The 22571-nt window shown below is 41.3% G+C and overlaps 1 protein-coding gene across 1 annotated transcript; it reads left to right on the forward strand.

Moving 5' to 3' along the window:
* Positions 1-1545: 1545 nt before the first annotated feature.
* On the forward strand, positions 1546-15617 carry LOC131890541 (uncharacterized). The gene is made up of 13 exons (XM_059239903.1): positions 1546-2548; positions 2667-2835; positions 6377-6559; positions 6678-6925; positions 7317-7562; positions 7706-7984; positions 8112-8438; positions 9222-9383; positions 9767-9934; positions 10627-10748; positions 11901-12093; positions 12748-13081; positions 15391-15617. Exons 1-13 carry the CDS (start codon positions 2339-2341, stop codon positions 15615-15617), a joined length of 2868 nt encoding a protein of 955 aa, XP_059095886.1. The 5' UTR covers positions 1546-2338.
* Positions 15618-22571: the final 6954 nt, after the last annotated feature.

The raw sequence follows: 22571 nt of genomic DNA on the forward strand, positions 1-22571 counted from the left end.
GGTACGGACATTTGGGGGTGGGTTTATTTTCTTCATTGACCTGGAATATGGCTTGACCAAGGATCGATCAAACTCGAAGCAGGGACGAATGAAGAATATGCAGTTTCAATAGCGACTGGATGGAATGTCTCTCTCGGCCAATACGGTGAAATATTTGAAACCGATATCGCATGGTCTCTTGTTGTTGTGATTGTCGATCATAACAAAATGGCAATGCCATCCTGAACATGTTTCCTGCTACCAGCTTAAGCTAAGGGGAGAAACCCTTGTTTGTTCCCATATTGGCTTATTGATTTAACTCTAATTGTAGTGAGGGTACTTGACTTTTTCCCCATTTATAGTCCGTTCATTCAACTACTGTAGTACATTGGCATATTCTGATCAACAAATAGCCTCTCCCAATTTTCACATTGCCTCTTATGAATCTCAAATCAGTTCAATGGGTTTTTCCCATTTATCAATCCTAATCATTTTAACATACGCTTTCATGTCATTATGAATCTTCAGACCCTTTATCAGTTAAAAAGTATTCACAATCGTGCAAAAAGTTAGTCTCATTAAAACCTTAAAACTTCAAAGCCCCTGGATCAATTCAGAAGGGAAAAGTATGCGTAATTTTCATCTTGAACATTTTGTTCGATCCACGGTTATTTTATAACTTCGAAGCCTTTCACAGGCCTTGCCAGCAGCTCTCATTTCCTTTCAACAACTTCGAAGAAACGTCATTGCCAGGCATGAGCTTGTTCAAATAAACTGGCTGGTCAGTGAAGCGTGAATAATGTCTTTTCCGGACACTTTCTAAATATCCCAACTAATTGTTCAGAGGCCGTCCCAGTTTACTCTCTTCGGGATTAGCGAGGGTCCGTCCGCTTCATTGGTTCTGGTGGTTCTGTTCCCTTCATCGCCTTCGTTGGGTTGATGAGCTTTCCCTAGGGACGCGAGCAAGAATGGTCAGAAACGAGGCCGTTTCAGGAAAAATAGCAGATTCCTTTTCCTGCATTACTAAATACACCCAAACCTCCACACATTCATTTAAAAGCACCAGGGGGATCGAAAATGGTTCTCTGGAATTTAAATATCAGCCTCAATTCGAGCAAAAATTCTGCAGAAATTTGAACAGGCATTTTCTCGGAGCTGAAAGGGGCTTAATTACTACTGTTTTCGCTGAATATCCCATTTTTTGCGCGAAGTTTAGCTTATGATTGTGATTAGACAATGAATGATGAGGCTGACTACCTAAGTACTTGGCAAATGAACCATCGAAATAATTCGTGCTTTTGCTTGACTTCAAATTGATGTTCGTATGATTGAATGTCTTGCTCAAAAGCAGAAATGAGGCCCTTAGGTATTGTAGTGCTACCCATCGTTTCTCCCGTGGTGAGATCTGTAATTTGGACCAGGTTTCTGACTGGCTTGATGGAATAATCACTCGGTGATCTTTTGGCTTGGACTGTCATGATCGAATCAGTTGGTCGCGAATCGGGCATGTTGCTGGAACTGCCCAGATCGGGCGCTTGCTTCCATTGCTCTCCCATAGGACCATTTACGTAAGTACACTGGAACACAATGGATCCGTAACTCGCTCACCTCTGTGACTTTGGTGTCCAATGAAGCTGCATACCAATTGTTGTTGCTACCGTTGCAGCTGCTGCTGTTGTTGCTATTGTTACTATTGTTGTTGTTGTCTTTGGCCTGCACGAGGTGCATGAACAAAACCTCGTGGATTGCCTTCGACTCCCTTTTGTGGGTGGTTGGTTGGATGGTTGGTTGGTTGGTAGGTTAGGGGCTTGGTTAACTTACGTAGAGCTTGCCAAGTACCCTGGAAATGAAACTTCCCTTCTCGAGCTCACCTTGGCACCAAGGTAAGATAGTGTACTACCGTTCCTTGGGAACACAAGGTGGTTGGAACCGTGGATAGGAGTAATACGGAGAAGAACGGTAAAAGAGGAAGAAGAAAAAGAAGAAGACCATGGCCAATGTCTTGAGGAACAAAAAGAAGAAGAAAAAGAAAAGAAGAAGACGCACTGGAACACTTGAAAGGAACAGTCTTCTTACCTAGCCGCAATAAAACTTGGCGATCGTGTTTCTCCTCCCCTTGTTCTTAGTCCCAACGATACAGATTTTCTGGACCCTCTTCCTAACAACAACTCCTTGAGTCCAAGAGCTATTGAACGAAAGTGAATATATAGGCCCAACCACTTCTGAATCAACCTAACTTTAGACGCATATCATTCCCTGCATTCGAGTTTGTGCAATTCAAGAGCCTCAGCATTGTCCCATGTGCCCTTTACCCCACCGCCAGTAAGATCCGACACCAATGGGGTGGTGATTAGTGGTCATGGAAGCGGAGAGAATCGCCAAATCGTTAACAATTTACCACCAAAAGTATCGGGCCTCCATTGCCAAGCGGCAAAGTGTGAGCCTTGCCACCAATTTGGCGTCGACCTCAGGAGCGGAGGCCACCCAAAATGGGCAGCACAAAAATGGGGGCCTACAAAACGGCGGAGGTGGTCCAGAGCGGAAAATATCCTCCGAACTATTCCGTAAGGTGCGTAATATGATGTCAAGTTTGTGGGAAATGGCGAAAAGGCAGGAATTGGGTACAGGCTGACCATGGCCGGCTACCACTACCTCTTTTGACTCACTGAAGTCTCCTTCATGTTTAGGTTGTTCCGGGGAAATGCAGCGACGGAAAAGTGGTGGAATTGAATAACTTGAACGACTATAGCAGTCAGCAAGTGAAGGGCGAGATCCTTGAATATGAGACGAGTTTTACCTTGAAGAGCATTCAGCTTTGTCCAGGGTGTCAAGGTGGCGAACAAGATAATCCGAAGAGTAAGTTTTCTCAAAGAGTCAAATTGTAACAAACAAAATAACATAAACTTTCTTGGACGTTCGTTCCCCATTTTAAACCATGACAATCAATGTGCAAATGCGACGCGTCCAAAATGTATACAAGGCAAAACTTGCTTGTGCGCAATGAAAATTTATGTTAAGCAACCAACGTAGAAGTGGCACATTCTTTCACAGTATCGAGGTTACTATCCCATACTTCATGAGATGAGAAGCTGATTCCATTAATTCTCCCCGAGACTTGCATCCTTCCTTTCCACGAATGACTTGAAGCCCCTCAGGGGGAAGATTGAGCAGCCTTGTGGGTCTTTGAGTCTCTTCTGCTCATGCAGAACTTCCTGGCGTATGAGTAGGCACCCTTAGAAAGTGTGTCTTCAAGGAGCTAATTCCGAGGAATTCGAAAGGCAAACAAGCAACTTTGAGTCTCAACCAACCAACCAACCAACCAATCCCAACTGAGCGCTTACTGGGTGCTTACAATAACACATTACGTAGCCAACTAATGCGTCAACAACATTAGTCAAATAGTAAGCCTCTGAGATTCGAGTTACAAGTACTCGATCATGTATGAATGTTACAGTTAAACTGGAATTGGAACAACATTTGGCTTCTCGTGTTTGTTCACCGTTATGCAACAATTTGCCACCCTATGATGCATGCACATTTAATGATTTACTGCTTCCCATTACCGAGGATGGGGTTTAATGGCAAATGTTGAGCTGGGTCTTTGTGGTTCTTCATTTGGCCTCGTTCCACACGCCTACTCGTTGAAATATGAAAACCTCACAGGACTTCCTTCTCTCATAAAATGAGCGAATGGGGTGCTCACTAATCTGTATGATGGGTTTAAGAGTCCTTGAGTAACAGAGATGCACCCATCTAAAGGGCTTTCTCAACAACACGCACTATACTTGGTTCAAAAGAAGTTGTGCCATTACCGAAAAAGTGTTCCCTTTCATAATAGGGACGTTTCTGTATCACAGGGTGTCAAAAAACTGATGTCCCCTTGAGAAAATGAACGTTTTCTTTTAAGCCCTTTTTAACAAAAAAAAATACTGTAGCATGTTTTTAAATTTTAATTCACACATCTCACGACAAAATTCATTTGATTTTAAAAGTGCAACTAATGCCAACACAAGGTGTGCTTCTTGAAAATCCGTAACCAAGGTATTGGTGCACTAATAAACGGAATGAGAAAATCGTTAAATCATATTTTGCTTTGCCATGACTAGGGAAGGACAAATTAAGTTTGAAAAACTCCTGTTCACGTACTATGAAATGTAGAAAGTGTGGCCAAAACTTGCAAAAATGGACACTAAAATCTTAGATACCGGCTACAAATTGAATGAGATGCCTCACAATTGTCGTAGGCAATCCAAGAGAATCAAATCATGTGATTTTAGGACGAATTATCGAGTGAATTGGTGCCTTTCCAAAATCGTTTGGTAAAGACAAGTTTGTCACTCTCTCATCTTTAGCTGGTCAATATCAACCACTCTTACTGTAACCCAAAGAGTAAGTCATTGTAACACATTATTTCACCTAACCACATCGCCCATCCCCGTGCTTAACCTGGTGGTTTCCAAAAAGTTCTATCTCATCATCCTTGACATCAGTCACGAGAGCAAATTCAGTTAGATTTTGGAATGGGATGTTTAAATCAAAAAGTTATAAACGAAACCAGGCTCTTGACTCATTCAATTAGGGTTTCCATTTCCATTTTCAAACAAGCTAAACAACCCCTAACATTTTATTAATGAAATGTCAATCCTCGAAAGGGCCCTCCACTTGTTAACACCCTGTACATTGATCTTCTAGTATAGTGTAAGTGCAAAAGAGGAGGATACTCATCCCTAATAGAAGCATGCGCGAATGTGGCGTGCGTACTGAAGCACGGATCCAAATCATCCCAAAGATGATTGAAAGAGTGCATGACCATAACCAAGGGTAAGGCTGAGTGTTCCTTGGGTGGTCCATCACTATTAAATAAGCTATGATGGTGATTCAAGGCTTAGTCACTTGCTCCGTTGAAATGGCTTTTTGCATGGACCTGTCCAAACTTAAAGCCGAGCAAATCCAAATGCTCTAGAGAGAGTAAGGAAAAGCGAGAGAAATATTTCCTTTGGAATAGCCGCCAGCCTTAGTCGTGAATCTTGTCACACCGTACCAAGAGAGGAATACACACCAACTTTTTTTTTCGAGCTTCTCCTCATGCTAATCTTAATGTTGACTTGGAATTGTCGCAATCGATCTAACTTGATTTTGAATATGAAAGGCAACATCTCCTAAAATTTGATTCTAACGTAATAGACAATCATCACAAAAGCATTGAGATTTTGTAGACTTATGCGAAACGGGCAACTTAAGGGATTATTTACAACATTTCAACTTACTCTCTTTGGCTAAAGGATTACAATCTTAGAGCCTGGAATGAAAATCCCACAAGAACTATGGCTTCGATTGTAGGCCTGCTCATTCCTTCATAAACTCAGAGGCTTCTTGCAATCTGAGAGCAAACTAGAGAAATTGAAACTGAAGCCTAGTTCTCAAAAAAGAGGAAATAGAAGCCCTCCCTCCTTGTTATTTTCTAATAGCCTTGAATTTCACTTTTAAAGTCCAGTTAATTTTTTCTGTGTCTATAGATTCCCAGAGTCCAAATGGGTTCTTTGGTCAAATCTAAAGGTTTTGTGAAAATGTTTGGAGCCCATTTATGATTGTAGTTTAAAAAAAGAAAGAAAACGTGTCAAAAAGACAAAATAGAAATCGAAAACAGTCACATCGAAATCAGGAAACCAAAAAGAAATAAAATGTAAGATGTTCAAAACCATACTTTTGGTTTACTTTGGGTGTTTGAACACATCATCTAAAATAACATAAAATCAACGAATTGATCTTTATTTTAATTTTTGGGCAATATACTCATTTGCACAAGGTATATGCACACTGAAAAAGTATTTTCTTACTTATTAAAAAACAAATGGTGAAGTGTCCGAAGTACTCTCTTAAACTCCACAAAAAAATCACATCTAAACAAACTTTTGAACTCTTGATTTGAAATATTGCGCCAAAATAAGAAGGTTATTTCGTTCTGGCGACCTTCCATTTTTTCCAAGCGTTAATAAATCTGGAGTAGGAAATTTGGTGCGAACACAACAACAAATGAGTTCAACAGAGGAGCCGATACATTTTAACATTTTTCAAGCATCGCGTACGTGACAAAAGACTTAGAATGCAACAAGAGTTTTTGAAATCCAAAAGCTGGATAGGAGTCGTAGAAAGCCTAGGGTTGGATTGGCATTTCTGGGGTCCCAAATGATTTTTATAGACTACCGTCAGTCGACCAAACAAGAAATGACATCACAAACGATTAATGTGTTTTTAAACGTGCCTTTGGAATGAATTGCATTACCCCCAAAATGCTGAGTTGTCGAATGGAAATCGATCTCATGTCCGGGATCGTTTGTCCCAATCTGTGTCACTGAATCTTGCGTCTAATCCATTTTTTTTCTTTCTGACGCCACAGTTGTTTCCTCTGCCGTTGGGAATATGGTCGAGAAATGGGAAAATTCAGCCCGAATTTTGGATCAGATGCTTCAAAACACCAATGGGGAGGAACTGTCGGAAACGGATCGTGTGTTCGCCTCGTTGAACAGGTGCACCTCGTTCGAAGATCTCATCCCACACGGTTACGACAAAAGTGAATTGAGTGAGTGAACAAAGTTCGCATTGCACTTCAAGTACATACAGTGCGAATTGGTCCATGGATTACAAGAGCTCAAAAGGCAAGGCGTTATACGTCCAATGTCCAATGCTTGTTATTCCAGATGAAGATGGGTTTATTGATACCATCAATGAAGGAACGGAGAAGGTCACTTTGCATGGGCAGGCTCTCAGTCGTTTGTTAAGTGACCACAAAGACGTACGCAGTCTCATGATCCTCTTGAGTTCCATGCACTTGGCGCAGAACCGGATTCAGTTGTACAACGAAAAGTTCCAACATTCTGCTCAGCCGGAGCCCTTTAAAAAGTCCCTTTTGGAATTGAGAGAAATCATCGAAGCCATTAACTCTCAGGTATGAATCACTAAGAACAGTCCACGGCAACAATATTCTATGCACTTTCAAACACCCCGTTCACCTGTTTCACAACTGGAACCTGATATGGTTGAACTATCTCTTTATCCTTCTTTTGCCATTCAGTTGGTTAAAGCAGTACAAAGAAGGCTCCCCAAGCCATACATTAATGAAGAAAGAAGACCCTGTTTGAGGTTCCTACTGCCCCAAGCGAGCGAACACGACGAACAACGAATTGGGGTCGAGTGTCGAGCAACGTGTAAAATAAACGTGGAAGCGATGGTGATGGATGGAGTTGTTGCCACTAGCACGATTCTCTCTGTCGTCTGAATAGAGCAAAATAATGCCCGATATCTTCTGAACAATGGCTATTTTTTTTTGTCTTGACTAGATTTTTGAATACCAATCGGTGCTTATCAACACCACAGTGATCCACGATGCCGAGAGCCAGGATTGGACGGCAGCCAGGCCGTTTTACGAAGGCACGAGGATTTCCGTGGCCGTTCAGTTTTGGGGATTTCACCTGCAAATCCTCCGGAGTGATTTATTCAACATTCTTCCACCCAAAGTCGCTCAAAGTCTGCTGGCCAAGATTTTCGACGGCTCTTTGTCGCTCTTAGCCGGGAGATACTGCAAGGTAAAAATGATCCCAGCCCAATATTGGGGACAATAATCCATGGTGCGCCCACTCCCCTATCTTTGAGCCTTAAGCTCTGAAAGGGCTGAAAGTGGAGCCGAGGAGTTCGTTTTTCATAGCTCGAAGACCTTTCCTCCCTCCAGATCAACCCGTCTCCAGCTCGACTGGCCCAATATCGAGCAGATATTACGGCCATTCTCCTGATCACCCACGACATTATGTTAAGCTTGTTCCCAGGCATTCAAATGTTCCTTGACACGAGGAGCAACGTATTGGCCCGCAGCATCCACGCCAAGGCTGCTATATTATGCACAGCCTTAACCTTGGTAGGATGTCCAATGAAAGCAATGGCTCGAGTGACCTTACAAGGTTCCAACCTCGACCTGGCTGATTCCACGAACCGACTTCAGCCCTTGGACAAAGTGAGTTTATCATGCCAACAGCTCAATTATTTTTACAAACTAATGCAAACCTCATTTGTTCCATTTTGTCGTCGGCGCACCATCCATCCTGCTTTTCCTCGTAATTGGCTTGATTGCTCACGTTAAGAACCTGGAGGACAATCGACGTTTGATCTATTGGCTTCATTTGATCCTTCCTGGCTACTATTCGAACGTTCCAGAGAAACTTGGCACTCCTGCTTTTGTGTATCTCTTGGGACGGATGAATGCACTCCAGCCTGGGCCCAATTGGCCTTTGTTGGTACGTTTGTGCTTGGCCAGAAATATGGAATTCTGTGGCGTGGTGTTGCAGAATTTTGGAGCCTTCATCCCGGGAATTACGGGCGAGCCGTTCGTCAAAAGCATGAAGGAAGGCTGTGGAAAACTGATGTGCACGAAGCGATGCTTAGGAACGGCGGACATATTTTGGCCTCAGGTGTGTGGTTTTCGTCAACCTGTCATTAGAAAGAAATTATGAGTTCATTATCGTCGTGGCGACAAGAACATTGTGACAAAGTTTTACAACCAAATACAGATTAGCAAAGGGACCTCTAAAGTTTGAGGAGCCATCTTCTTACTTTACGTGTGCGACATATTGGCAACAAATGTGATTTATGATATCAATTTCTCGACGAATAGAGAGTGGTTTTAGGCCTTCAGTTTGAACCAGGTGCTAGTTATTAATTGTAAACAACATTCCATTGCGATTATTTTTCTAAAATCAAAGCAAAGCATGCTCGTAACCGATGAATCGAATACACACTAAGATTAGCCACACCCGTTCATATTTCCTGACGGTTGAAGGAACATTTGAAGGCGAAAAATATTGACCATAATAGTCTGCTAGACTTATCTTACCCGACACTCTGAAGGTATTATCCACAACCAAATTGGAAATAATGTGTTGTTACTTGTGTGAGTATTAGAAGGAAGAAGGGTGTATTGTGTGTGTGTGTGTGTGTGCTTTTAAGGAGATTATTGCTTCCCAATTACATAATCCATAATCCAAAGGCACGTCTTCCATGTCCAAGTCGGTTTTCTGAGGCAAGATTGCCATGATGGTATTCAATTTCCGAGACATATTCATATTCATGACTTTGAAACAGCCTTGAACTAAGCCCCCGCCTTGCTTTGAAAATCTGAAGCTCTCTCGCACATTATCTCTGTCTCAGCCTCGTTGACAAAACATAACAATGGATTAACTCGCTTCTTTTTTAAGGCCGTGGCCAGTGGGATCTTGTATGTGGTTATGCATGGCAATCCAGACAAGACCGGCTTAACGCAGGTTTTGGAGCCTTTGCTGAGGCGCCTAAGTCCCAATTCTTGGGATGTGCTGCACGTGAACGTTATGTGGAACGTCAAGAAACCCGTGTGGTTCCAAGTAAGGATCAATAAATCACTTCTATGTTTGTGGCATCACCCAGTTCTTTTCGTTTCTCCCCTTCCATCCTTTTGCTTTGGCCTTTTGTTTGCACCACTCTCTCAGCCTGCTCTGTCCCTCTTCTTCCTTCTCTGTACTTGAGGTTGGCTGGTTGGCTGGCTGACTGACTGGTTGGTTGGTTGGTTGGTTGGTTGAGTCTTCCTCGGCTACTTCGTTCTCTCTACTCGATGGCCCTTGTTTGGCATGCTCATCCCTTTCCACACTAATAATAATTAATGACTCGAGGGTATTTGTCATTGTCAATTTGGGGTGCCTATTTTTGTCGGTTAGGATTGTTCCCGATTTCTCTATGCTGAGATTATGACTCGCTTATGTTCCCTTAGGGCCTTTTGGATCTCATTGAGCCCTTTTTCCATCCTATTATTGATGATTTATTGGACGATGTTGAATCAGGACGTACATGGATGCTCTCTCAAGTGCCCGAGGCCATTGCGAAGTTGAACACCAATATATTGGATGTTGCCTACCTTATCCCTCCTTCATTTTATCAGGTAAATCTGGTATCTTAACGTTTTGTATTGGACAGAGAAACAGATTCAGTATAATGGGTTTTCCCCAGTACGTTGTGCGTTGCTTACGCAGAGGGCACTTCTTTTTACGTTAGATAAGCGCCTTGGAATTGTTTTCTTCACGAACCCATTGGGAAACAAAGACCAACTCAAGAAATCCTCCTCATTTTAGTTCATGCCAGTACCTATAAGCCCGTGCGATCTATTCTTCTGATTCATGACCATTTCTTTGTTTTCAAAGAGCTGCAACAAGTAGTAGATAAGTAGTCCATCTTCAAGAGATTAGCCAGGCTCTTGTGTCTACTTAGATGCTTAGAGTGGTTAACCAATAAGAGATTGAACATATCCAAGAAGCAACCTTGGTTGTTGACTCAGTTGTATCCTTTTGATGCGTACGATTCACGACACATGATCAAATTGACCAGTCTTCTTCGTGAGGATCTCGGCTCAAATTAAAACTCGCACAAAAGTATGAACATGAGTTGACATTTCAACCGAGCTCTTTACCTTTTTTAAGTTCGTGGAGTTGAACATCATTGCATTAGCTCTCCAATACTCGACTAAACAGTCAGGTCACGACGTTTTAAGCACATTTCCATTTGACACGTCAGCATGTCCTTGGGGTTTAACTTAAACCTACTTTGAAGTCTGATTGATTCAAACACTATTTCCAGGTTTGTGAGCTTATCGAGTCTCTTTTGCCGGACAACATTCGTCCCTTGTGTGATTCGGTGGTGGTCCATATTTTCATTTCTTGCATCTATGGAATCATCACAAAGCTCATTCCAATATTTCGGTAAGTGGATAGATAGTTTTGAAGATCTTCAACGATCTTGAGACCTCGTTGTGTTATTGTCCTTTTTGTTACTCGCTTCGAGCTCTTGTCAGTTCATTCAGAGAGCCAGGTTCCCACTAGCTTGTGCTCTTATCTGAGAATTCCAAGACATTTTCCGAATACCATCTTTATCGCGATGAACTTTGTTACCACTCGCTCAAGGGAGAACCCACTGAGATTCTAATGTATCGATGCAGTAGGCATTTTGGTAGATACCGAGCCGGTTCTAAATGTTGGCATTATTGACGTCCAATGAACTCGGCAGACGGCAAAGAAAGAAAATGTGTTTGTATTCTACAATCCGCACTCATTGGCCGTGGCATTGTGGCCAGCACCGCCCACTAGGATCTCCCTTTAACGTGATCCCACTGCCAAAATAGATCCCCTCCAATACGATCCTCTGAGAGCGCTTGCGGTTCTGGAAGAATGAAACAACTTCAACAACTAGAGTGAGGAGCGAGCCCACTTTGAGGCGAGAAATCCAACGAATGCTGGACGGGCGTGAGTAATAAAACTCTTGAGCGTCTCGTTCAAACTTGCACGTTCAAGGGATCTTGCTTCAAGGCCACCAGTGATGATTCTGCCAGATCTGAAGCTCTGGAGCTAGCTAGTTAGCTAGGGATGGCTGGAAGAAAACTTTTGTCACACTCTTGAATTTGACTCCTCCATGATGGTGTCAGCCACTTCTTCGTGGTGACTCTAGAGTGAGTAGTAGCTTAATGATAATACGTCCGTGGTCTTGCGTTCTCTATGACATGAGTGGTGGATGTACGCGTAAGTCGTGACAATCTTGAACACATCTTTCTTGGCTTGATGAAGAAACTTTTCATTGGGTGGCTGGTGATTCTAAATGAATCACTCTACTGTCTTCCGTCCCTTGGTCCAGTGGTTGACAGACTGACTGACTGGCTGACTGACTGGCTGACTGACTGACGTGGACTCGCGGACGTGGAGATGCTGAAGGCAGAGTGGTACTCATTAGTGGAGTGATAGCTAGCTTTACCATTGTTCCTTGGCCTCATTCATGATCCATGTAGTAAATTGGGGTTTGTTCCCTGTCCTCTCTCTGGCTGACTCCCTGTCCTTCTGTCCTTGTGTCCTTGAATCAAATAGGGAATGGCGGATGCAAAGAGAGAAGCTGGATTTCCTGACGGCTGTGGGCGAGAAGCTTTGTAATTTGAATGCTTCCACGAAGGAAATGCAGAAACTCGAGGGGTTGACGGACTCCTCATCCACCGCCAAAACCGAGAAGAACCATCGTTGGGACGACTCTCCCGAGGAGTTTGTGGAAATCATTTCAAGAATGGTAGGTACCAGCTATACTTATGAAGTCAGGGAAAGGAACTTGGAGAGGCTATCACATTTCCTATAATGCAAAACAAATGGCCTGAATGCCACGGGTTGTTGGGTATGGCACGAACGTTGAGGGCGCTCATGCACAGGAATTATTTTGTCATTGCTGATGTGTGAATCTTCATAGAGATATTTAGATTCAATGGGAAAATGAAAATCATCTGTATAGAGTTCATAAGCATGTAGTCCCAAGCTCCTACGAATATGTTTGGGTCAATTATTGGACCTGGTATTGGCTCAAATAAGAGCACTTACTCTTCGAATTGTGTTACGAGACATTGTGCACGTTAGAAGTGACCAATCACAATCAATTCAGCTTCAAAGGAGCAATTGTTCCAACTGATTGTCCTTTAACAGAAGAGTCTCGAACATGGATGGATTTTGAAAGCAGATGCCGAAAACTGCACTTGGCCTTTAGCATCATGTCAGATCAGCAAAACGAAATATCCTTATGTCAGGGAGGGGTTCCTGTTCAATGATCAAACTGACTTGTAGGTTTTAAGAATGATACCGATTGGCTGCATTGTTTCATGCCAAGGTCTAGGAGGAGGAGGTGGAGTCATGTCTCTTCCTTTGTATTTGAAAGTGTTTCGTCATTTCGTTGTAGGTGGCTGATTCACTACTCACCGACCCTTTCGGGCAAGAGTCATTGAAGGCGGTTTATCGATTTGTGTCATATAACTCAGAGTGGCTCCACACAACTTTGGGGGTGAACGCAATGGTGGTCACATCATCCAATGGCACTTCGGCCACCAACAACTCTACCACCACTCCCAACACTACCATCACCACTACTACTACTACTACTTCTCCTCCCACCAACAACATTAAGAGTGACACCACCAAATTGGATTCTGGCGAGAATGAAAAACCTCGAATTGTTCCGTGGGGAGAAAAAACATTCCAAGAGCCCAGTTTGATCAAGGCCGTATCGAGTGTCGGTAATAACAGAAAAGGGTATCCGCTACTGATGGGATCAAATAAATAATCACGGGAGGTTTCGACTATAGCTACTAATTTACATTTTCAGTGGCATATGGCATATGGTATGACTAGCCGAACATCAGAAACCCGTTAGTTAGTCACAAAAAGTAACCCTGATTTTTCTTCCATCGAAGCAAGATTACGTACCTTTTAGCGCCAAGCAAACCTTTTACCTTATGTTGGAAACGAATGGTGCTTAGATTTTCCTACCTTTCTGGCAATCCTGATTTTGAAAATTCATTTGATCCCATCACTAGCGTCTATTGTCTTTAATCTGGAATAATCTGGATCAACCTGAAATAGCCAGGGAAACAGTATACATTTATTCATGATATCAATCAGGAGATGCGATATCATTTTTCAATAATGTTTTGAAAACATCTCTCATTTATAAAACATGGCAGAGTAGGACGTAAGTTATCCGGCGACCAACCCCAAAAGCTGGTTTACCTCCTCATCATGCACTAGATTGGCTTCAGATCTTTTCGTCTCTTTTCTTTTGTTGGAAATGGCTAATGAGCACTAGTATCCGCTTGCAATCTGGAGACAACAATAGTTGGTCACTGTATTGTCTAGATGTCAAAAAACCTCTTTTTTGGTCAAAAAAAGGGTCATGGTCAGAAAGAAATACATGGATATTTATTCAGATCATTGAGGTGTGAAAGAATTGCCATTTTTGTTTTCCCAATTTGATTAGTTTCTGTCTACAGTATTCCCTCATTGTTGTAAAGACGAGTAATTCAATATGATTCGCCCCAATCTTGGCATTCATAAACTAAAAGTTCTATAGGTACGTGTCGTAAAAAGATAAAACAACAGTATAAGCGAAGTAAAAGTAGGTGCCACTTAAGTGCCCCATGCTAAACAAGCAATTTCTCTGCCCTCAATGGGGAAGTAAGATTTTTGTTGTTAATATGGTTTCCCTTGTAACGCCCTGGACACATCCAGACGAAGTTCCATGCATATTGGTTCCTTTGTTGACCTATAGGAGAATATGATCTACAGCTGGGCAGCGTCACTCCTCCCCAAAAGATCCACGGTATACTTTCGAAAAACGTTCGAGGGCTTTTCGAAGGTAAAACATGATTTATGGTAAATTAACCAATATTAAAATATTTTTTTAATGACCATTGACGGACTTGCTTTGCCTTGTTTGATCCTTGTTTAGGTTCTAGTATCGATGAAATGTAGATCCCTCTAAATAGGGGATAGGTTTTTTTCTTTGGCACCTACTTCAGATTGAGCTCTTGATTTCGTAGCGAAAGCTAATTACTGCTCCAAGAAAATGTTCCCAAAATAGGTTACTTCATGAAATGTCTACTTCAGTCAACTTTCTTTTCCTTTTACGTTGAACGTGAGATGAATTTGTTTTAATAATGTTTCATAAATGTCGGATTCTTAATGATCTGAGCGAAGATTGATTAATTATTCATTTCTACGCGTTATAGTAACTACTGCAACAACATCAATGCCACAAAAGCCAAGAAAATGTAGACTAAAACTTAAATATCTTGACTGAAGTGGATGTTGGACGACCGACCACTCGTTTACCTAAACAGAAGAATGTATGGACTCATGGGAGTTGTGGTAAATAGGTTTATTACAGTACTCCCAAACACGTAAGACGTCCACTTTATAAGACATCTATGACTAAATTAGATTGTTTGGGCTCACAAACATCCACAAGCACTAAACCCTTGAAGGTCAGATGCTTTTGAGGTATTGAACGCATGGATATTCTCTTTATCGAGAAGATGGCTTCTGGGCAATTATCATTGTGCTATCCTAAGCAATACTAAAGATCTACTGTACATAGTAGGTGAGAATCCCCATAGAATATAAAGCAAATTCTTACTTATCAAAACTACTTCTTTTTTCCTCGTCTTTCCCACCTAGCAGCAAATATGCAATAAAGGTGTACTTTCAAGGAATGAGCAAGACTTTATGGGAGATTCGGGAAAGCCATTTCCTATGAGAGCGATTTCAAGAAAAAAAGAGAGATCCTCCTCGAAAATCCTTATTAGCTGACGAACGACAAAAGCTAAATTATCGAGCACAAAAGCACAAAAGTTTCCATTGACGTACAAATAAACAAAAACCGAACACTTTAGTACGGTAATGCATTAGTTGGATTTGAGATATGACAAGCGACGACAGCCGATCGAGGTGATATTCGTTTAATTGTATTTCGATGTTAACAAAAAACTAAAAAATAACTTTGACACTACGAATTTCAAGCATTGCTTCTGCTTGCTCGCATTTTCAGGTCACATCAAGTATTCATGGCTTTTCGCACAATACCAACACTCGTGGGAAGACAACTTGAGGTTCGTGTCCACCAAACCGTCGCCTTTGATCGTTCGTCTGCTCAAGAAACGCCCTGAATTCCAACATCCTGGCCAAATCGAACAAACGGACAAGTTGCTCTTCGAAGACGTTTACCGACAACTCCAGCGAAGTGTTCGAGAGCGAACCACGCTTTTGGACCGTTAACAATTCCTTTCCACCAGGGATTGCGAGCTAACTCTTTGTCATCCAACGCCAATCATCAAAGCCATTCGAGCAACGAATGGTGACCACCAACATGGACCTAGTACATCTTGGTCAGGGATTCTCACTCAACAAATTAGGCTCAATCGGATGATATGTAAATGGTAATAAAGTATTCCTCCCTATGCCGATCATGATGGATTTTGAAACACGTGAGTTTAGTCAACCAAACAAGGAAAAACGAAGGGTTCAGGAGTTAATTCAAACGAACGTCTTAGCCCACAAATAGGCTCTCATTGATGGAATAGTACTTCTCCATCTTATTCGTCGTCGTGGTCCGTGAAAAACTCTTCAGAAAGCAGAGTTTAATAATCTGCGGTTGCAGTTGTCATCGTCGTCATCATGATCGCCATTGAGGTATTGTGGCTGGGCTGTTATCTGAAGAGAGCAGGAGGATAAGACCAGAATTCATCATATTTTCCAAAAAGAACCTTTCATCTCGACGTCGTGGTTCAACGACTGATCTAAATCTTTGATGAACCTCGCCTGGAAGCGGCCATTTGTGTTTGAGGTCGGGAAGAAAGCTTTTGCTAAAGCTGCGGCTGGTGGAAGCACATCTGAGCTTAATTTGTCACGTTTGGGTTGGATCATTTGAGGGAGTGGGAGATTGGATCCTCTTCTGGGCCAACCACTTTGATACACGTGATTGGATCAGAGATGAAGGCTGCAGGAGCAGTTCTTCGGCACTATGGATCCCTCATCCCCCACTACCATCCAGCGATGTACTCGACCAAGAAGATGAAGGCAATCCCCAATCCGATCAGGCCAATCGACATGGAGGCAATGACTAACTTCTGAAGGCAGCCAAACAACTCCTCGGTTTTCGTATGATAGTAGTAGTTGTCCTGGGACACATACTGCAAAGAAAATTGGGGATATCCTCACATCTCTATTGGGTTCAATTCAAACTTGAAACACATTACATGTACATATTGCACACATGCAGCAGATGGAACGCACTGGGACTAACGAGATCATTTGATGGATTGAGGATTGAGGAGCGACTGGTGGCAAATCCAGTGAGATCGAGGCTAAACAATGGATCAAGGCCGACGCAAAATTTGTCTGAACTTTTTCCACAAAAGAGAATCAACCAACAAAGAAATCGATCAACAGGCTGAATTCGGCTTCTTTCGGTTTTGGCTAGATCAATCAATTTAAGCCAGTCTAATGTTTGGCTTCGGTCACAGACACAATGTGTTTTTTGTTGGCGTTTTGTCGTTGAAATTGTAATTCTCACAACTTATTCAATCCAAACGTTTAGCTTACACTTCGCGAGATTTTTCAGCCGAATTGTTATATTGACATTCGCTTACTTCTCACCGCAAGATTGGNACGTTTAGCTTACACTTCGCGAGATTTTTCAGCCGAATTGTTGTATTGACATTCGCTTACTTCTCACCGCAAGATTGGGTTTGTCATGAATTTTTTTAACGGCATTCCACATAACAGTACAGTATGTTCAATGAGGGAGACTATATTTGATTGGCTTTTCTTAGGCGCGTTTTGCCGTATAAGTAATTGGTTCGAAAAAGTATGAAAGAGTATAAGGAAAGTCTAGGAAGAAGAAAGGAGCTTCTTTACAACCTCAAAAATATCACATTCAAATTCCCTGACTTGTTTCTTAAAAGAATTTGTTGTAGAGTTTTCTTGACTGAGGAGATTTTCGTTTTTAGCTGTTCCTAGTCTAACGATTTTTTCAATGGTTGTTTCTACCTTACCAGCGATTCAGGGGAACATATTTGCATAACGATCCTCCATTTCAACAAGAAATGTCTCGTTAAAGGTCCTCTGTACTTATATTCCACAAACGCAAGATCACGAAAGGCAGCTTGACTACCACCATTAATTGAAATATACCATCCAAATGAGTCTGTTTGAAGTTTTCAATTTGACATCCTCTTTTTGGCCAATTAGAGAGAAAAATAACATGTCAGCTCCTTAAGTACATAGAATATTTCAGTGCGACGTTTGGAATCGATATGAGTTCTGTTTCATTGCATGAACAAAAAAACCTTCACACCACACTTAACGAACCCTAACATGTTGCTTAAGGTTCATCAGTTAATTTCGACACAAACGAACTTCAAAATCGATTCGAGATCATGTCCTCAACTCAGGCCCCATATCTTGTTCCTGTCTTTCCTCCATTTCGGCTTTTGGAACCACCTACAACGTTCTTTTCGTGACTTCTCAATTGTTTTTTACTAGCAGGGATTCTTCGAAACTATATCCTTTTTATTTTTATAAAACATTGCATAATATTGGTTTGTGTGCACTTGGTAGTATGAAAATACATCCTTACAATAAAGCTGTTTGAGACAAATCTGAAGTTAACATCAACAAAGTTGGTACCTTAAAGTTTGTCAGACCTTTCACATGTTGAAGGAGATTCAACTTTTTGTTTAGGTGTAGCTCAAGTCATTAGAAGATTTACTTGCACTCTAACGCATATCCTAGAAAAACCAATACCTGCCCTATATTTGAATAGGGACTGAACAGTGACCCCCCTAATGTAGACCAGAATTGACATTGAATCTTACGTCAAACCCTCTCGAATTTCTACACAACAGGAAGATCAATTGGAGTTCCTCCTAAAAAGCCAAGCAATGTATAAGCACTATCTGGTACCTTTAGTTAGCCATAAGGAACATTTAACGGTCTCTTGTATGATTTTGGGCTATACCCACTATATACTTGTCGTCGATCTCAACTCCGTAGATACGTAACTTGTTCTGTGGTGGGCGTTGTGGCGCACTTGCAACTAAAGGCCGCTCGAAAATGGTTACTCTTCCGACGAAAGGAATCGAAAATAAGCTCTAGAGCCAAATAAAATCAACTCCAGATCAAATTCAATATTTGCAGTTCATATTCATCTCATTGAGGTGTCGTCCGGGGCAAGTGAATTGAGTAAGTAAACTAAAACTTTCTCTTTGTCTGATGTGTGTACTTTTCTCGTGGTAAAGCAAATACCAGATAACCGGGCAAACATTTCTGATTGATTGAGTATATATTTAGAATGTATTCTAGTCGTAGGGAATTTGTCGACGATTAGTCAAATGATTTGTCTGAAAATATATTCTTTGATTGTAAAAGTGCTGAAGGTTTCAAATACGAAAGTCAGGATTGGAAGATTCCGTAATTTTGTCTATTTTAAATCTTACTATGTCGTGCATGTTCTGCCTTTTATTTCAGTGCGACAATATTCTTAAGGCGCTCGATCACGCAGTGAAAGCTTCCGGGGGACTATAATAACAATGATGAACAGGACTTGTAAACTGTTTGCAATGTATCATACAAAGCGATGGCAAAAAGCTTTCCTCCTCTTCATTTTATTTGATGGGGTCAAAGCAAAACACCAAATACGAGTGAGTTCATGTCCAGGCCTACGTACCTAGGGTCAAGTTTAAGTTGGCGTGTCTTGTCAAGAGGCGAGTTGTGTCCTCTCCTGCATTTCAAAGATTCAGATATTTGTAGGGAATTGAGCAGGAGTCTGCTATCGTTTGAGCTTCCAGCTTTGTTCGTGCTTTCATTTTCCTCGATTTCATTTTCGATCATTGAACTCAAAAGGCACGTAACAAATGTCAAGATGTTCAAAATTTGAAGTACTTTAACGTTTCCAAACTACAGCCGAACTTCGATTTAACGATATTTTTGCTACTCACCAAATGCTGTATTTATTTCATAACAAGTCTCGATAAAACGATAAATTTCGATTTAACGATATGTTTTCCGTTGACGGACACAATGGTTAAATCGAAGTTCGACTATATTCAACTCTGAATGAAACTACCGGGTGGCCGTAAATACTTGGGCGAGGACTGCAATTTTTAAATTGCCATTACGGGCAGAAAACGTCGAATTTGCTCGCCCTCCTTTTGTCAATATTTCCTCCTCCTCCTCAAAATTTTGTTACTGTTGCTTTTATCGAAACGGCTAAAATACATTTATAGAATAAAGATATGTGCGTGAGAAATCGGACGCTTGTTCACAGCCACCCGGTAAATAGCAACCCTGATTTTCCTTGTTCGTCTACTAAAACACTAGAATTGAAAGCCAAGGAAAATCCTTGGTCGGTCCTGGTATAATTCTTTCATTTGAGTGCAAATAGATTCGTTATTTTGAGATGCTGTAATAAATATTGTTCATGCTTTTCATCGAGAGTTTGTGTGCAATAAACAAGTGTATGTATAACCCTCCAACAAACAAAGATATCGTACTTATTTAACAATTCTAGGATCTGGTTTGACCCCATCTTTGTAACAAAGTGCCTTTCGAATGTAGAGCAACATCTTATATCTTTACCTTCAAACCAATTAGTGAAAAGATTCTGATGCTCTCCAATTGTCTAACATTATCTAGCAGGTTACTAATATCCTACTCGTAGAATTCGACTAACATTCTTGGAAAAGTAGATTCTTTTCTCTCACTCTTTTTAATTGGTTACAGTACAACACATGATGCTGCATGACCCTAAAATCTCTCTATAACTGACTTGGGATTAATCAAAAACAGTTTGTGGACCTTTGATCTAGCATTACACATCAAAAGAAGTTCTGAGTGTACGAAAGATGAAGCACTCACCCCGTCTTGAGCAGTCATTAGAAGAGCCTCGTCATCATCTTCAATATACACCCCCACAGACTCGTTGTCCCACTCCACTCGAGTTGGCACCTTCACCAAATTGGGATCGTCTTCTTCTTCCATCGTGAAGTAATTGTTCTTCTTCTTTGCTAGTTCAGAAGTGCCTCAAAAGAGACCAATAATTCTTTCCAGCTCACCACAACTTTAACCTTGTTGGTCACCGAAGTGATGGTGGATCTTTTCTAGAATAACTTGAGAGTCCATGCTCCAAAGATGGAACTAGTTTCGAAACTGAGACCGAAGGCACGCACGATCTGGCTTGGACCCGTCGAGATCAGCGAGAGGAAGGAAGACACGGAGAGGAGAAACGGAGGGACAATTCTAGAGGGAACGAACCAACGAACGATCGTAAGGAAGGCGAACAACAAGAAGAAGTGCGGAGAGGCCCCTGAAGAGGATGAGAAGGGGAAGAAGAAGCACAGTGGAAAGGAACCACCAAATGTACGTACATTGTGGAACACGCATTGTATACATCTAGTGTGTGCTATTGTATGTAAAATACACTAAGGGAGGGTGAAAAGGCATCAGATTAACTATTTACAGATCCCTCCCCGCAAAAAGCTGGGATCCAGAAAAAACGTTATGCTTTGACAGGGGATCCTTCACTATGGGAAGACTTTCATTAATGAATGCGAGATGGGAAACAACGAATTTGAATTCCACTATCTCTGGACTATTTTCTTTGTGCAGTTGAACTGGGACTTAAACAATGACTTCCAAGACTGGATCTTTTAACAAGCTATTGCCCTTTCTTTTTAGGAAGGACAAGATATATGGCCCTTGAAAATAGATTGATTGTTTCGTGCATGCATTCCTTAAATATACCTTTTGTTCTAGGCTACACATTTTTTTGACGGAAAAAGACAAAAATGTATCCTACTTGTTTTAAACTTTACCAAACTAAACAACCAGTGACAGAAGACTTTGAATAATGGCTGACGCAGTTTCTTAGTGCGAGTGAGGCCCCCTATTCGATTCACCTCCCCGACCTCTCTTAACAGGAAACTTTTAGACGCTAAATGCACGCCCATAGACGGAGAACCAATCTGATCCGGATTTTTACAAAGCCCATGGAACTGTATACAAACGATCTGTTGGCTGGGTTGACTGACCGACTGAGGTTCAACCCTCTGACCATAGAGGAAGCAAGGCCTAGAAAGTACAATGAGAGCAAGCCAGGCAGACCTGTTTTAAGGGTGACTAGGTGACAGCTGAATGACTTTTAGGGTATGGTTGCTGATTGTAGAGGCGCTGTGTTCAATCCGCTGGATTCAACGTTCAATGGTTACCGATTCAGCTGCACTAGAAAACCACAACAGGCTCATTTCTACTCTTCTATGTTTCATCCTTAATGCTCCGACTTTAGCACACTTACATAACAATTTCCCTTTTCATTGGGAGAAGGCAGCGCCCTCTACTTTGTCGAATTATGGACAAACAAACGTAACAGCAAGAGAGTGCGTGCTCTAGGATGATATTGCAGAGTAATTAATTGTTTCATCATTATGACACAATGAATATATTGGTAACTCTTCTGGGATACATTGAAATTCCTGCAAGGATAAAATTCCCAAGACAGAAGCGACTTTTATGTAATTTCAAGAACGAATAACTTTCACTTTCTTTAATAATTGATCACGTCATAACGTGTTTTGTTGAATAAAATAAGGCAGTTAGACATGGTTTGTTTATAAGCAATGAACGATGTTTATCTAAAGCAAACTTGGTGGTAGCCTCTCTGTTATCTCCTGAATATATCACAATCAATTGCATTATAATCTGCATAACATTCTATTAGCCATGCGGATTTCAAAATTATTTCATTGGTTTCACGATAAGTACTATTTTTAATTGGTTATTTGTTATCGTTCCTTTACAGACTGACAATTTCTATGAGAATTTTGCTGTAGACTTTTCTACTAAACAGCTTGGGTTTCTGGATCATTCAACCTATATAATACCTCCAAGAATGAATGGATCCGTCGGTGGATCATACAAGCAAAAGGGCCCAAGATTAATAGTTCAAATCTGACGTATTAATGCGTTTTATGACAACAGATGCTCTTGGAAAGGAGCTCAAAAATGAGTTGCGAAAAAAAGCTTTGCTACTTCTCAGAAGAAGCCTTTACGGATAAGAAATTCTTTGTCAGATATTGGAACTACTGGGGAAAATAAGTTTCTGCCTTACTTTGTCAAAGTCACTCCTTCAAAGTTTGTTGAATATGGTTGCCGAATTCTAAACTGGTTTCAAAA

Source organism: Tigriopus californicus, chromosome 11, assembly GCF_007210705.1.
Source record: "Tigriopus californicus strain San Diego chromosome 11, Tcal_SD_v2.1, whole genome shotgun sequence".
Classification (NCBI taxonomy): domain Eukaryota; kingdom Metazoa; phylum Arthropoda; class Copepoda; order Harpacticoida; family Harpacticidae; genus Tigriopus; species Tigriopus californicus.